This window comes from Trachemys scripta, chromosome 8, assembly GCF_013100865.1.
Source record: "Trachemys scripta elegans isolate TJP31775 chromosome 8, CAS_Tse_1.0, whole genome shotgun sequence".
Classification (NCBI taxonomy): domain Eukaryota; kingdom Metazoa; phylum Chordata; order Testudines; family Emydidae; genus Trachemys; species Trachemys scripta.
Window position 1 is genome coordinate 79,983,392 of NC_048305.1, and position 17,911 is coordinate 80,001,302.

The following is a 17,911-nucleotide window of genomic DNA, read 5'->3' on the forward strand; positions in this document are numbered from 1 at the left end:
GCTGATCTCAGTGGAAGTAGGGAGCCTAAATACCTTTGAGGATCAGGGTCCTAGAGACTAATTACTGAGGCTCTGGATCTGGACCTTACTGTTATGGTGAGTAGTGTGCAAGCCCTTAGTTAGCAAGCAGTTTTTACAGCTCGTTCAGTACAATTCTGAAATGTATACTACATATAGTATATAGTTTTTGTGAACAAACATAAACACAAAAAAATAACTCAAATGGCTAAATTCTTCCTTCCCTACACCTTTGGAGGTGTGGGTGTGAATTTAACTCACTTACAGGCTGTGATAACTTCAGTCTCAATATTCTCTAGACTAGGGGTGGGCAAATCTTTTGGGCCGCGGGCCACATCTGGGTGGGGAAACTCTATGGAGGGCCGGGGCAGGGGGTTAGGGTGTGGGAGGGAGTGTGGGAGTGGGTGCGGTGTGCAGGAAGGGGCTCAGGGCAAGCAATTGGGGCAGAGGAGGGGTGTAGGGTGTATGAGGCGGCTCAGGGAAGGGGGTTGGGGTGCAGGAGGGGTGTGGCAGGGGGCTCAGGGCAGGGAGTTGGGGGGCAGGGGGGCTCGGGCTCCAGGGTGGCAGTGACGCGCACCGGGGCCAGGGCAGGCTCCCTGCACGCCTGCTCTGGCCCCGGCCCCGGCCCCACGCTGCTCCAGGAAGCGCTGAGGCCCCTGGGGGAGGGAGGGCAAAGGGCTCTGCGTGCGCTGCCCTTGCTGCACCTCCAGGTACCTCCCTCGAAGCTCCCATTGGCCGTGGTTCCCTGTTCCCGGCCAATGGGAGCTGCAGGGAGCAGTGCCAGGAGGCAACGGGACACAGGGACGTCGGGCTGGCCGCTGCTGAGAGTGGCGCAGGGCCTGCGGAGCCACGGGGGGGCAATCCCGCGGGCTGTATCCAAAGCACTGAGGGGCCGGATCCGGACCGCGGGCTGTAGTTTGCCCACCCCTGCTCTAGACCAATGGTTCTCAACCAGGAATCTAGGGCCCCCTAACGGGCCTCGAGCAGGTTTCACAAGCAGGGCCAACATTAGACTCGCTGGGGCCCAGGGCAGAAAGCCAAAGCCCCACTGCATGGGGCTGAAGCCCAGGTCCCTGAGCCCTGCCACCTGGGGCTGAAGCCTGAACAATATAGCTTTGTGGGGGCCCCTGTAGCATGGGGCCCCAGGCAATTGCCCTGCTTGATACCCCTAACGCCGGCCCTGGCTTTTATATGCAGAAAACCAGCTATTGTGGCACAGGTGGGCCATGAGTTTTTATAGCATGTTGGGGGAGTGAGAGGGGTGGAGGGCTCAGAAAGAAAAAGGCTGAGAACCTCTGCTCTGGACTGAACTCGTCCCAATTACTTTTTTTATTTGCGGTCCATATTGGAAGCACGCTCTTTTCTTCCAGCTGCCTTGACCATTAATTCCAGCACTCTTGTTTATAGGCAAAATTTACTATAATAGACTTTTGTCCGAGGGATTGGAGCAAATGCGGTTGTATCTTAGAGCTTCAGCCCCAGGTGGCAGGGCTCAGGGACCTGGGCTTCAGCCCCATGCAGTGGGGCTTTGGCTTTCTGCCCTGGGCCCCACCGAGTCTAATGTTGGCCCTGCTTGTGAGACAAGCACCTACAAGATCTCTATCAAGCATTCTTAAAACTACAATACCCACCTGCTGAAGTGAAAAAACAGATTGACAGAGCCAGACGAGTACCCAGAAGTCACTTCCTACTAGACAGGCCCAACAAAGAAAATAACAGAACACCATTAGCTGTCACCTTCAGCCCCCAACTAAAACCTCTCCAGCGCATCATCAAAGATCTACAACCTATCCTGAAAGATGATCTCTCACTCTCACAGATCTTGGGAGACAGACCTGTCCTCGCTTACAGACGACCCCCAAACCTGAAGCAAATACTCACCAGCAACCACACATAACTGAACAAAAACACTGACCCAGGAACCTATCCTTGCAACAAAGCCCGATGCCAACTCTGCCCACATATCTATTCAAGTGATATCATCAGAGGACCTAATCACATCAGCCATACCATCAGGGGCTCGTTCACCTGCACATCTACCAATGTGATACATGCCATCCTATGCCAGCAATGCCCATCTGCCATGTACATTGGCCAAACTGGACAGTCTCTACACAAAAGAATTAATGGACACAAATCTGACATCAGGAATCATAACATTCAAAAGCCAGTAGGAGAACACTTTAACCTGTCTGGTCATTCAATGACAGACCTGTGGGTGGCAATTTTGCAACAAAAAAGCTTCAAAAACAGACTCCAACAAGAAACTGCTGAGCTTGAATTGATATGCAAATTAGATACAATCAATTTAGGCTTAAATAGAGACTGGGAATGGCTGAGCCATTACAAACATTGAATCTATCTCCCCTTGTAAGTATTCTCATACTTCTTATCAAACTGTCTGTATTGGGTTATCTTGATTATCACTTCAAAAGGTTTTTTTCCTCTTACTTAATTGGCCTCTCAGAGTTGGTAAGACAACTCCCACCTTTTCATGCTCTCTGTATGTGTGTATATATATATGTATCCTCAATATATGTTCTATTCTATGCATCCGAAGAAGTGGGCTGTAATCCACAAAAGCTTATGCTCAAATAAATTTGTTAGTCTCTAAGGTGCCACAAGTACTCCTGTTCTTTTTGCGGATACAGACTAACACGGGTGCTACTTTGAAACCTGAGCAAAGTTAGGAAACATAGTAGTTAAAATGCCAGCTGATCTATGCTAGCATTTCCAGTGGTGCAGACGCAACACTGGAATCTAATGCAAAATAAGTATGTAGAAAGAGCCTAAGTGTGAGACAGTAGTGACCTCTACTGGCCACTTCCTTCACTAAAAAGCCATCATTACGTACCTGCACGCATTTCAAAAGAAACTGTGTTACCTATTGCATCCAAATCTGAAACATTTTTTTAGACCTATAAAAGCCATCATTAAATTACAGAAATAAAACAAATAAAGCACATTTTCTATAAAATGAAATTACATCCTATAGCTCTCTGGATCTCTCACCCACTTTCCCATTTTCTTTCTCAATTCTCCACTTTTCATTCCATAGCCAATTTTCTTCAGTGTCTATATTTTCCCTCTGACTAGCTCCTTAGTATTATTTTCTTTCCATATTTTTTCTCCATCATCCTCCCTCTTGAAGGTGTTTTTCTAATCTGATTTGGCTTTTGTTCCCTTATCTAACTTTATTTTCTGTGTTTTCTCTCTCCCTCTCTGTCATGCTTATTCCCCATCATTATGATCTCCATTTCATTTCTATACCTCTACTCCTGTAATGGTGTGTGATGATCTAGGGAACCCTATGCACATATTATGAATTCTGATACTGATATAACCTTATTAATCTGTTGCTATTAAAATTGCTGTATCATTAATGTCCACCATTGATGAAAAGCATTTCAGTATGTCCCTCCCAGACCAGGTACAATGATGAATCATGAGAACTCTTCAACCACTTATTCAGAATGAAGCACAATGGGACTAGGAGAAGATGCTGCATGCTCTTGTCTGAAGGCAGGAGGAAAGTGCAGTGATTGGAAATTCCCCAAGCAGGATAAAGAGACAGAGGTAACAAAGCAGGAGGTAATGAAAGGACTGTGGGGGAAGACCCAGACAGTGGAAGTTTTGGGCAGGATGGAGGAAGGAAAGGGACAAACTGGCCAAGGTCACAGAAGAGAGACAAGGTGGATGAGGTAGTATCTTTCACTGGACCAACTTCTGTTGGTGAGAGAGACAAGCTTTTGTGCTTACACAGAGCTCTTTCTCAGATTCAGGCAGAGTATTTTGGAAGATTGGCATGTAACGGAATTTGTAAGCGTCTCCTTTCAAATGTAAGAATGAGAACTGAACTTGAGAATATAAAGCCATTAAAGGAGTGGAGTTTGGAACCAGGAATCCATTTTCCCTACAAAAGGTGTGCTTCTTAGATTCATTACAATGTCTGACTCTCCCAACTCTAATTGGTCTCTTAATTAGAACTATACAGGCAAACCTTCCTAGCAAAAATTCAGTCTACAGTGGTGAAAGAGGGTTTGTTTGGCCAATATTACTTATACAAATGAAATAAGCTATACCACCAAAATAACTTTTAACTGTATCTAGACTGGGGTTTTTGCTGGCATAGCAATGCCAGTGAGGGATATAATTTTTTTCACGTTCTTAACCAACATAGACCAGGCCAAACCCCCACAAATCTTTGGGAACCAGCTGCTTAAACCTGAATCTCAGACCCAAGAAGCTGTCTTGGGGGCAAAATCTTCTGACTTGACCTCCACTGCTCGCTGTGCAGATCTTTAGGGATAACCACTTACAAGTTTGTCTATACTGGAAATTAGCCCTGATTTCAACCGTTGTTGTAGCTGCACCAACGTATTTGCCAGTTTCAAGCAAGGAAAAATGCCACCAGTGCAAAGTACAGCTTTCTTTGTGTGTCAGAGATGCAGCTACGTTGATGCCTGAATTTGGAGGCAGGTTTGGGGATCGGTTTCCCTTGCCCTTTGACACTCTGCCATGCCCAGTCTTTCAGAGCACTGTTTTATTCAAACAAAAATTAGACAAAACATGAAAAAGTAGTTCCTCTGCCCATGTGCCACAGCTCCCAGAGGCGTTTCTGCCCCTGGTCTCTCCATTTTGAAAGGAAGAGATACCCTTCCCTTGAAGCTGCCTGCTTCAGAATCTACTGCAGAACCCCAGTTCCCTCTCTCCACTGAATGTTTTCAGTCCTTTACAGATGTCACCCACATGCATCTGATAATCTGGCAGGGCTGCCTGGCCCAAGGCCCTCTAGCCCTTAAAGGAGCATATCTCTTTTGATACGCTTCATATAATTCATAATACAGAGTCTAGGTCTCATCTCCCCCTTACCACCGCTGTATTTCCAATATTTTCTACTGGAACTGGTGTGTGTATAGGGGTGAGTTTTACTGGAACATAAGATGCCAAATATGTTGGCAAATGTGACCTGTATTTGGGATGAAAACAGTCTTGGAATTGGTAGAACAAAGTCACCCCTTTCATTTTTTCCCTCTGCTTTAATTGGGTTTAAGGTTTTCAGGATTATTTTGTCTTTCTTTAGTTAAAAATAAAGCAAATTAATTTTGCAAAGAATGTAGCTCCTTGAAGGGATAGTTGTGGTCAACGATGTAGGTCATTCATCTGGTGGTGGGGAGGGGGTGATTTTTTTTTTTTTAAACCTGGCCTCATAGTGATTATAATCCTGCTTTAAAGAGGCAATTTGCTGGAATGGCAGAAGAATGTGGAAAACTCTGCCAGAGTCCAGAACCAATTAAAACTGCTGCTGCTGTCTCGGAATTTCTGCATCAGTGCACCAGAGATCCCCCTCGGTTCCTCTTTCTCCGTGATGTGATAACGTAGCAGAGCCTGTTTCTCTGGCTCGGCCAAAAGGAATATGAATCGAGCTTTATCGGTTCCCAGCCCCCCAGGCAGGGAGCTATTTCTCAAAACGATTCTGGGCTGCTGCCAAATGACCCCTCCCCCCTTCATTTACACACGCCAGAGACGTGAAAACGTGAAGCCGGCATCTCCCGTCAGGGAGCACGTAGCTTCTCCGCTCGCTGTAGCGCCGGGACCTTGCAGGGGGGGGGGTAATTAAAATGAAAACAGCCGCTGGATTTGCCAGGTGAAGGGGCCTTGTCCGCAATGGAAGGAGCTGAGCAGCGCTCCCCTCGCGGCGTTACTTCCTCTCTCCCACGGCTGGGCGCCGCCCAGTCACCGCGGGCGAGAAGGGGAAATGGAGACCGCAAAAGGAAATGCTCATCGAGCCAAGCGCTGTGCAGCTCCCCGGCCCCGCAAGGGCCCCGCGGGGGGGGAGGGGACGGGATGACGCAGCGCTGCAAGGGCGGGGGGGGCGGGAGTGACGGGCTGGCGGGGGCGGGGCTTTGGCACGTGATACAGGCTGAGGCGGAGAAGAGAGCGAGGGCCCGCAAGGTTGTCTGAGGGGCAGTCTCGCGGAGAGGACGTAGGGGGGAGGGGCGAAAGGCTGCAGACAGGCTCTCCTCCGTCGGCAGCCTGCGGGCGCACTGAGACGTACGTTTGATCGCAGGCCGCGCGCGCGCGCCTCCGGTGGGCGTGGCTGTTCCGCTGAGTGGGCGTGACTTTCCATGGCGCGGCCGCGGTGGCGGAGTCCGCGGAGCCGGAAGCGCTGTCGTTACTCTTGCGTTGGGAGCCGGGGCGCGGAGCTTCCGCCATGGAGGGCCCCGGGCCTGGGCTCGCCGCGCGGCCGCTCACCGAGGATGAAATGGCGGAGGTGAAGAAGGAAGTAAGTGAGGTCGGGCAGGGAGGGGGATACCGGTAGACCGGGGAGGGGGCTCGGACGGTCCTCGCCTCCTGCCGGCCGGCGGGCGTGTCACGCCCAGTCTCTGCAGCCGCCTTTCCCGTATGGCTGGGGGGCCGGGACACGCGCCGGGACCCCCCTCCCGCAGCCCCTGGGGCGGGGCTAGGCGCGCGCTGTCAGCGACTCGGGGGGGGGGGTCCCGGGGCCGTGGCTCGGTTTGCAGGTGTCTGGCGGAGACCCCTGGAAGTGCCGCCCCCGGCTCGCGGGGCCCACTGAGCATCCCGGTAAATGACACACCCCCTGCGGTCCCCTTCGGTCTGTGTCCGGGTGGAGGGGCGCCGCTGACCGCCAGCTGGGTTACCTCCTCCCCCTCCCTTTGCCTGGTCACAGGACATACGTAGGTTCCCTGAAACAAATAGTGTTCCTTCAGGCAGGATGTCAGCGTGAAGCTCTGTTCTTATTTCACATTTACACTGTGGAAAGGATGAGAGGCCAACCAGGTTGGGGCTGTTTGTGATGGAAAAAATAAAACTCCATGGCTTTGAACAGTAAGGCTGAAATTATTTTTAAATTGTATAGTTTGGAGCCAAATGCATGTCTATTTGTGTTTTGTTTAACTGTTTTCCTGATCATCCAATATCTGGAAAGTGGAATTGGCTTCAGGAACCCAGATCTTACATTATTTTGACCCAGGGCTGTAACCAGTGTGAGTGGGGCAGTTCTCCAGGGTGCAAAGCTGAAGTGGCTCATGGGACGGGGGTACACAGGGTCATGTTCCTGCTCCCCTTATTTTTTTTTGTTGTGTGCCCCCCAAACCTCAGATAGGCTGGGTGGTCCACTGAGATGAGTCAGGGGGTGGAAGTGGTGCACCTTTCCCGAGCCCCACCATGTGGGGCTGGCCCAAGCCACCTGGTGTCACCACTCCTCTCCCCTCTCCCCCCTCCCATTGTTTCACCCTAGGAGTGTGTGGGGCACACCCCACAGTTTGAAAACCTCTGTGGGGTGGTCAAATGCCCCCTCCCCAAACCTTTAAATTGTGTCCCCCCCCACTGTCAACAAACAGGTAAGTGCTACCTGTGAATGGGGTGAGAAAATGATGGGGGGGGGGGGAGAAATGGTAGGGGGTGCAAATATGCTGGTTTGCCCCGGGTGCTAAAATGCCTAGTTATGAGGTCAAAGCAGAGCCATTAGTGACTCCAAAGCATAAAAAAGTTAGTGGAAAAGACACATAAGGGATTAACACAATATCGATATTCTAAGCTTTATTTTTGGTTCCTCTGGTGCCTAACTACATTGGCTGAACAAAAACTATCAGCTTCCAGCGGGCAATATTATTTATTTACTGCTTATTCTCCAACACTGTGGATGTTTCATTAATATACTTATAGAATCAGGAGTTCTCAAACTGGAGGTTGGGACCCCTCAGGGTCACAAGGCTAGTACATGGGGGTTCGCAAGCTGTCAGCCTCCACCCCGATCCCCTCTTTTCCTCCAGCATTTATAATGGTGTTAAATATATAAAAATGTGTTTTTAATTTATTGGGGGGGAGGGGGTCACACTCAGAGGCTTGTTATGTGAAAGGGGTCACCAGCACAGAAGTTTGAGAACCACTATTATAGATGGTTGGTGTCTCCATTCCAGCAGCATGGGGAAGGTCCAAGGGGGTGGGGGAAACCACTACTTAATCTCTTTTAGGGTTCCGGTCACTTCACAGCTGCCATCTCTAAAACAGGAAGAAAGAAGCAAGCTCAAAAATGAATGAAGAGAAATAAATGTTACAGGAGTCACAGTTAAGAGCTCGGTTACATTAGTGCGGGAGGGAGAAAATAATTTGTGCACCAATCCTGCAAACACATATGCACATGCATAAAGTTAAGCATGTGAGTGTGTCTGCAACCATCAAGGGCTCTGATGCTGAAGATATGTTAGTGTATAATAGATGCAAGGACCCAGACCATTTATTTTGTTGTGAATATTTGAATCAATGTTACAGGGTACGGTGATGTTGAGCAAAGTGGAATGGAGGTATCCAGCCTATCAAAATTAAGACAATTTGGTCATAAGCTTTAAAAGCAAGAGGAAAAATTGTGTGTGAGACTCAGAAAATTATTTGTTTAGGATGAGGCCTAGGCAAAGATAAGATCTGATAGTTTTCCAGGATGAAAAAATACACTTCTGTACTATGTAATCTTATTCTAGGCTAGACTGCAAAAACAGCCACTGGACTGAGTTGCTTCATGAAGTACTGAAGTTATTGGTTTTTAATGATTTTTGGCAAAACCTGATGTAACTTGTGATTGGGGTCTTGCCCATTAATTTATTTCTGTTTTCATACACATCTGTTTTGCATGTTGGTGTTACTGCTCCTTGTTGAAATTTGTTTTACTGAATCTCTGAGAGTTACTGGATTGATTTTCTTCAGTAGTTGTTTGTTATCCCACTTCCATCATTAGATGCTTTTTGTTCATTTCAGTGAAGCATGTCTGTTTGACTTTGGTTTTGGTTTCTTAATAGTTGTTTTCACTGCTTATGTAATTTAGCTGAAGTGCTTTGTCAGAATTTGTGGCACGTGGTTTTTCATGTTCTTGCTTGCTGTTAAAGAACCACAAGAGGGAATAATACTGCGATAGTTAACATCGGGTTATTTAAAATTCTAAAACCCCCTTCATCTTCAATAAATATATTCTGATTTGAATGTAATACCTAGTTTTTCAAATGTATTTGTTATTGTGACAAATATGCTTATTTAACAACTTTGTTTTTGCAAAGGAAAACTGCACCTATGCCACTTCAGTCTTGTCAGGCTTCAGAAACTAAGCAGAGTTGGACCAGGTCAGTGTTTGGATCAGAGACCTGTAGAGAAATATAGGGGCTGCAGGGAGTAATGTGAGTCAGTAAAATACATTATTCTCTGAGTCGGTAGTGAACCAGTGTCCCAGTTTGATGATGGGGCTGGGGAGGTGCTCTTTTAGAGGAGTTGTAAAATGGAGGTGTAGACTGCTTGTGATCACTAGAATTGCCTAGAAGTAAGAATGTTAATTTTGGTCCCTTGGCTAAATGCCAGTTTACCTACATTTTCCCCTGTGGTTTTTGTTGTTTTTCGTATGTTCTTAACCGTTAAACATTTGCTGCATGTCTCACTGGTGACAGCTGCATTTTAATGTGAAAATTAAATTAGCATAATTAGTTATTAAAGTTTTTGTTTTAAAATCCATCTGGATGAATCAGTATAACAAATATCTGTTTAACAAATAAGCATCTGGCACTGGTCACTGTTGGAAGACAGGATACTGGGCTAGCTGGACCACTGGTCTTAGTCAGTATGACCTTCCTTTGTTATGTTCATAATATAGGATCATTATTTATTGATATTCTCTCATGCATTTGTTTTAATACTAGAGAAAACAGACTGTCTCAAATATTAACTTCTTCCCAAACACAAACTGTTAAAATGAAGTTACGGTTGAGATTACGTAATAATTTAGGGTAAAATACATTACAGGGATATTGAAATTATCCTAAAACATGTTAAACCAGGAAATTCAGAGTTAAAATTAAACTGAAAAGAGATCTAAATGTTAAGGTATGAAAATGTATAGTTAGGGCACCCAAACAACTTTAACTCTGTCCTGTAGAGAAACCATCCAAAACACATGTTCACTGTCTTAGTATTTGATATTTCAAATTACACTGATTTTTTTGAAAGACTCACTAGATTCTTTCTTTCCCTCTCATTCAAAATGGCCATTGCCTCTCACTGTCATTTAGACAGCTCCATTAAAATTTTCACTTTTTTTACTGCAACTACCCATTGAGCAAACAAGATGTTAGGGTACATAAGGAAAGGGATGGACAATAATATTGAAAACATAATGCCTTTATATAAATCAGTGATGCAGCCTCACCTGGAATAGTGTGTGCAGTCCTGGTTACCCCATCTCAAAACAGGATGGGGTTTAGAGAAGAGCATTGAGACTGATCAAAGACCTGGAAAAACTTATTTGAAGAGAAATTGAAAAGATTGGAATGGTTTATTTTAGAAGGGAGCTGAATAAGAGGGGACATGATAAAAGTACATAAAATAATTTATGGTAAATTGGGAGCTTCCATTCTCCTTGTCTCAAAACACAAGAACAAGGAAACATTCGATTAAATAAAAGCTGGGTAATTCAAAATCAATAAGAGGAAATAGCATAAAAAAGTATGTGTGATTAAGCTGTGGAACTTGTTGCCACAGGAAGTCATGGAGACCAGGAACTTTTCAAGACTGAAAAAGAACAGCAATGAACCTCCATGCAAGACATTTTTCTCAGTCCCAAAGTTTCCTCTTATTCTAAACTCTCAGCACAGCTAGTATACCTCATAAGGCACAATTAATTTTACCTCAAAAGAGAAATTTTAGTGTGACAGATATAGCTGTTTCCTGCAGTATCCTTGGATGACTTTATTGTATTAAGGGAGATGAGACTTGGGAGTTCAAAACACTATATTGAAAATGTGCCAGACACTTTGGACTTTTGGATCAAATAAGTGTTAAGTGGATTTCCTGGAGAATCTCTAGGCAGAGGCTAATGCAAATTACCCAACTCTGGTTATGGTATGCACTGAGAAGTGTTGTCTGCTGATTACCTGTTACAGAAGGCCAAGATCAAAGCGACCTATATAAAGCAACAGCTGACCTGCCCGGTTTGGGTTCAGGTTCTGGGTATAAGAGGGATGAATTTGTAACCACAGGGAAAACCGAATTGTGGGTTTTGAAAAGACTAAAACCTACCGGAGCCCTACATTGCAGTTGGGGTGGTGGGGGTGGGAAACAGGGTGACTGATGGTAAGCTTTTTAGCATGGGTGTTGGTTCTTCTATTGTTTTAGTATGTTTTCTCTATCGTGCTTTTACCTTAAAAATAAATATGCTTGCTTGGAAGGACTGTGGTAATTTATAACCATGGGCAATACACTGGACATAGCCCTCAGAAAGAACGCAAAGTGCTGGCAATGATCTTTTTAGGTGGTCTGGCTTGCGGGAATATCGCAGTGTGAGGCAGGGAGTTGTGCAGCCTTAAGATCCTCTTCCAGGAAAGAGTGAGAGACAGGTTTCCACCCAAGAGAAGTGACATCTAGGAAATGTCGAAAGTGGATGCCCTTGGTGGACTATGGAGGGGGAATACAGATGCAGTTGCCCTGAAACTGAGACACCTAGCATTTCCCTTCCACCCCCAAACCTTAGAATTATCTAGAACAATTATGAGTAAATTTTCCAGCAGACGCATTCAACATTACTACAAAGGTTTACATTGTATTGTTCCTTGCCATTGTATACAAATCTCATGGGCTATATGTTGCCAGAATACAATTTTTTTAGTAGCATTGGTGTTCCTTATGTTGTTGTTGTGCTGTCCCTAGCTACTGGCATCTGCCAATAAGATGAAAGCAAATGAAATAAGATTTTTTTTTAATAAATATTCAGAAAAGTATGATTTTCCTGTGGTCTCTTGTGTGGTGCTATTCTTAGTTGCTCTATTTCCTGTACTTTCTTCCCTTTCAGATACTACACTGATGGGGGCCATATAAGCACCTAGATGAAGGTAGATAATATCTTGGAGTACTTGTACACTCATTTTAATTAAACATGGTCCTTCCTTCTGATCTAGTACTGAATTATTATGCACCTTTCAATGAATTCTTTCAGCTGCATGGTTCCTTTTCTTACCTAGTTAACATGAGAACAACTTCGTAACACCTGATTCTACCTGATTCCTTTATTACACCAGGGAAGCTGATGAGAGGGGCTAATACTTTGCTACCAGCAAGGCTAGAAGTTTTTTAGAAGATCCTCCCCCCAATGCCTGTTAATTAAGAGTTCTCATAGTGTTTTTAGCATCATAATAAAATGTTGGCTGCCTTATTTTCAGCAGGCTGTCCTAAACTATGCCTTTCACTTGTCTAGCCACTGAGAGAACCTGAGGCTCAATTTTTTTTAAAAGTCTCTCAAACAGGACCCATTTCATGTGCTATTAACCAGGATATTACTGCCAGCACCACTACTATCCATGGAAACTGGTTTCCTTTTGGAAGGAAGTCTCTTAACTTTTAGCAAATATCTTTTGTTCCCTTCTGTCTCTTCAAATCCCTCTCCTACGCCAAATTTCCCTCATGGTCTAGTGCAGTGGTTCTCAAACATTTTTTTCCGCGCACTACTTGAAAATTGCTGAGGTCTCAGCGGACCACTTTCCAAATATTGTTTGTACCTCTAGCTAGCTATTGTAAAGCGCTTTGGATAAAAGCGCTATATAAAAAAACTTAATCATTAACATTTGTTGTTCTATAAATAAAGGCACACAACTCATATTTTAATATCTGTAGTCTTAGCTTTCTAATGCAATGGATGATGTGCCCTCTCTCCCCTGCCACGGCAGCCCCCGAGCTGGGGCTGGGAAGGAGTGGGGTCTCTCCCCGGCAGCTGCAGCCTTGGAGCTGGGGGAAAGTCGCCTCTTTCTCTGCCCACCTCAGCCCTGCACGTCCCAAATTCCCCCCACTCCCTCTTCTCACCCAACTGCCCCCCTTCTCCCCCCCCCCAAGGCCACCACCTCACCTTACATGTTCATCTTCTCCAGGGTCCAGGCACCTAATTAGGTGAGCCATGCCTGCGCAACTCCACTAATTAGGTGGGCGGCCTTTCATTCTCTTGTGTGCGGCCTGTACCTTAGTTTCTCCCAGTTCTTTCTCAGGGCATTTTCACTCTACTCCTGCAAGCACAGCTGAGATGGTGCTTTGTGGAGGAATAAACGCACAGAACAGCGTAGTGAATTGGTCCTTGCTTTTGAAGGACGAACGGTGGTTGGTGTAAAAAACAATGTTGAAATAAGAAACTGAGACACCTGTCAGAAATAGGACTGGTAGTTGAGGGAATGGAGGATTGGAAAACTCTCCAAATTAGAATGTTTTCATTTTTAGTTTCCCCAAAACAACATATTTTTAAATACATCCATTAATTTTCTATGAAAGAGGGCTTATTTGTATATATCCATTGTGTGTGTGGTATAATTATACATATGAAATGTGGGGTTCTTTTGGTTCAGAACGGATTCATTTTTTTAAAAGCACATTATATATCAGGCATCATTTTATACCTATAGAGAAATAAGCAGTATATAAAGCGAGATAGTAAATGTAAAATCTTCTATGAAAATATTTTGTCTGGCAATCTGGTCAACATCTGATAGCAATGCAGTTTCTCTGTACTGTAGGAAGGGTTATAGTCTAAAAAGTGGCTTTGTAAAATGGCTTTGTGGAGGTTTCATACTTACTCCCTAACCTCTGTGTTAAACTTGTGCAGTTTGCAGGTAAAAATTTCTTTTTGTAACTGCCACATCCATAAACTCACTAGACAAACAGTCAAACTGGCTTATTTCCATCTCATGTATCATCACAGTGTTAGGTTCTGCCAGCCAATCTGTGCAAATTGCATTGTCTTATATATTGTCCCCATATAACACTGTTAGCTATAGGTGGCTTTGCATGGGTGTTGCTTATGACAGGGTTCCACAGGTGTCATAGTAGATGTAAATTGGTTTGCAGAACTCTTAATCTCATGCATTAATTCCAGTTATAAAAGAACCTGGCATGACCATTAGAGCCCTGTGTGACTTGTGGGGGGCTACAGTTTGCAAGTTTAAAAAAAAAATCTGACTGAGAAACTGCCACTGATTTGCATGTTAAATTTGTTTAATCACTTTTTAGAGTAAACCTGTGCCTGAGACTGCTGTGCTCACTTGATACTACTTTATATGACAGCATTCTTGTTTTTTGAGACAGCAGGATTCTTGCACATCTACAGTTCTTCTCAGTGTAAAATCCATTAAATTACTTAATAGTTATCAATGTGTTAGAAAATAACATTACGAAAACCACTTTTAGTACAAAACCATCTGCGTTTCTCAAATTGCAGATGCGGGGGAGGTCACAAGCTTATTTTAGGGGGTCACAGTATTGCCATCCTTTTGCGCTGCCTTCAGAGCTGGGTGGCCAGAGAGCGACAGCTGTTGGCTAGGTGTCCAGCTCTGAAGGCAGCAGCAGCGCAGAATTAAGGATGGCAATACCATACCATGCTATCCTTACTTCTGTGCTGCTGCCGGCAGCGATGCTGCCTTCAGAGCTGGCCTCCCAGCCAGCAGATGCCTTCCTCCAACTGCACTGCTTTGAAGGCAGCGCCATTGCCAGCAACAGTGCAGAAGTAAGGGTAGCAATACCGCAACCTCTCCTACAATAACCTTGCGACACCCAGCCCCCCCCCCCCCCAAATTCCCTGTAAGCTGCGCAGCAGCCTATTTAGCGCTGCACATCACACATCACCTCCATATTGGTGCAAGTAACAACATTCATTCTGCACGTGGGTGGGAAAAATGAGAGGGAACACTGCCTATAATGCTTTTTTGGGGTCAGGACCCCTAAATAACACCATGAAATTTCAGATTTAAATAGCTGAAATCATGAAATTTACGATTTTTAAAATACTATGACCGTGAAATTGACCAAAATAGACTGTGAATTTGGTAGGGTTCTATATTTAATGCTATCCCAGACACTATCTCATATAACTACACTGTATTTTAGCAACAGTAAGCTTTGTATAAAGCTGCGATCAATTGCCACATGCAAGCATACTGCGGTCTGTTATGCTTTTTCTCAGGGTGGATTTGATTTAAATCAAATTGATTTAAATCATGATTTAATCACTAGTCAGGAAGAGTCAATTTAATCATGGATTTCTACATAAAAGTGCATTCTTGTTGGTTGTTATAACCTTAATACGCATTCTTCACAACTCAGAGATAGGTGTAGGTTTCATTTTTAGAAGGTACACACGATACATTTTAAAGTGATTTATTTTGAAAACTTTTCAGATTAGTTTTACATCTATATCAGAAAATGAATGATTGTTTGGGTATTTCATTTACCAAAGGTAATTGAAGCAGATAGTTCACCTCCCAATAATAAATATCTCCCAATTCAACAGCATAATCATTAATATTTGGGGGATTTTCTTGCCGTGCTGTATTAGGAGGAGAACATCACCAGACGAACAGGGAAATCCACTGGTGGGCCAGGATGGTTTGTTTACCTGCAGCGTCTGCAGGTTCAGCCGATCGCAGCTCCCACTGGCTGCGGTCCCCCATTCCAGGCCAATGGGGGCTGTGGGAAGCGGCAGCCAGCACATCCCTTGGCCCCCGCCACTTCCCGCATCCACCATTGGCCTGGAACGGCAAACTGCGACCGGTGGGAGCTGCGACTGGCCCAACCTGCAGATGCTGCAGGTAAACAAACCGTCCCGGCCAGCCAGCGGATTTCCCTGACAGGTCGCGTGCCAAAGGTTGCCGATCCCTGGACCCTCTCTTCAACCCTGGTGTACAATCACCATACCCCATAACCAGCGCTACAATTTCTCAGTTTGGAATGAATTAGTCCAAAGGAAGAAAATATTCTTTCTACACCAGCAGAAGAATCTACTGCTGTTAAAAGTGAGATGATCACTTCAGATATCTCTGAATCCAAGTGCTTAAGTGACTTCTAACAGTTCACTGGTGTGACTTTCTTTAAAACATCATCAGCAAACACCTATTTCTTGAATGGTTCACCCTGAGCTCTGAAGTTTATTATAGTTTGCATTATGGAGGGATGATTGCTGGATGTCCATGTCATAGCCAACTCCTCTTCTTCAGCAGTTAAGGTTTGACCCTGGTACCAAGTATTGAGAATATTTGCAAGAAAATGAGCTGGAGATAATGCTTGTCCCATTTGTTTTTTTTAATGCTTGTAATTTTAACTCTATCATTGCAAATTCCTCTTTTTAAAATCTCTCTCTGTTCCTTCCAAATTTCAACAGCATCAGCAATAAAACAGCTATTTCCCTGCATTTTGTTCAAGGCTGCAGAAATAGGCTTCAGGGTACTCAGCATGTGTTCAACATTTCTCTTAAGCCCAATGTTGAGAACTTTGGCAGTGACAGTGCCATCTATTTTTTCATGATTGTCTTTACAAACTGTCATCAGATTAGGCCAGTTCTTGATCCAGGGCTCAAAACAGTCCACTACTAAGTTCCATCGCACGTCTTGTGGGAAAGTTAGCTTCGTTTCTCCCACTTTTTTTAGAGCAACTGCTGCAAAGTGGTTGTTACGGAAGTATTTTGCGATTTCAACAACATTAGCCTTTATTTCTGGAACACTGAAGTCTTTGGCTTGGAGGTGCATCAAATGAGCACTGTAACCGTATGTTATTAGCTTGGGACTCTCCTCTAAATAATGTCTTCTCCTCTTAAATACATTTGCAGCATTGTCTGTGACCAAGCTGCGTACTAGACATTTGAATTTTTTTCCACAGTTTGTTATAGCTTCTGCTGCTGCTTCTTGTAAGTATTCTCCTGTGTGTGCATTTCTTGATATATCAATTGTTTCTGTAAGGAAGACATTGCCTTCTTCTGTTGTCACACAAGCACATACAACAGGATCATTGTAGACATTGCTCCACCCATCAAGACTTAGATTAACAATTTTACCCTCTAGACCTTTTGCACACTGCTTAGTTTCTCTTTCATACACTTTATCCAGCAATTTGCCTGCAACATCTGCTCTATTGGGTGGTCTACCCTGGTGTTAGTGACTGAACCATGATAATGAGTTGTGGGTTCTCAATCATACGGAAAGGACAGTTTGTTGCATAAACAAACCAGGCAATTTTTTCATCAATTACCTCTTTTTGTAATCTGCTGGTTCTTTATCACAAACTTATCTTTGGTTGTTTCTGGATGATGGAGATTTTTTTTTTTCTTTTTGCTACAGGTGATATACTGTGGCTATGTGACATACATGATGTGACTGAAACACTCTCATTGGCAGATAACTCTGAAACTATAGAAAATGATGGCGATCTTGAAGGTGGATAATCTTCAGAATCCTGTATGTTGAGGATGGAGTCTCCTAAACAAAATAGTGCAGTTATTTAATTATTACCATACTGCTCATTTAGTATTATTCAATGCATTCAGTGACACTCAGTACTACTTTAAAGGTGAAATTGTAAAAGGAAGATCTGCCTATTTCAGCTATTTATTTTTTTATCACAACTGCATCTAAAATGATAGTACCATAGAGTAACAACTATATTTTTTGCTCAAACATCAAAATTCAGGAATAGTCCAGAAGGAAGACAGGCAGTCCTTAAGAAAGAAGTATGAAATAAAAAAGTTTACCAACCTGAAGATCCTGCATGTTCAGACACGTTCCTTCTCAGGAGGAAGCTGCGTTGAAGATGATGAAAGGAACACTTCTCATGATGTTTCATTCGGGCAACCAGGCCTTGCATTTCTTTGTTGCACTGTTTGCATTTTGCACACATGCCTCTTACCCAGAGGTAGAGGAACTTCATTAAAATATTTCCAAACTGGGTCTCTTTTACGGCCTGCTGCCACTATAGGTTTTCCCTTTTAGTGAGAGAATGGTATGGTAGATCTCAAATCAATAGGGTTACCATACGTCCGGATTTTCCCGGACATGTCCGGCTTTTGGGGGCTCAAATCCCCGTCCGGGGGGAAATCCCC

At 44.3% G+C, this 17,911-nt stretch overlaps 1 protein-coding gene across 2 annotated transcripts in view; it reads left to right on the top strand.

The window, feature by feature from the left end:
- The first annotated feature begins 5,988 nt into the window (after window positions 1-5,988).
- Window positions 5,989-17,911, top strand: part of BCL10 (BCL10 immune signaling adaptor) — a 23,137-nt gene continuing 11,214 nt past the window's right edge. Inside the window, exons 1-2 of one of the 2 annotated variants that reach the window (XM_034779288.1) lie at window positions 5,989-6,304; window positions 11,864-11,903. In XM_034779288.1, coding sequence (XP_034635179.1) covers window positions 11,898-11,903 — 6 coding nt within the window. In that variant the 5' untranslated portion in view covers window positions 5,989-6,304; window positions 11,864-11,897. The remainder of the gene's footprint in view (window positions 6,305-11,863; window positions 11,904-17,911) is intronic. The other variant, XM_034779286.1, reaches the window with a different exon arrangement.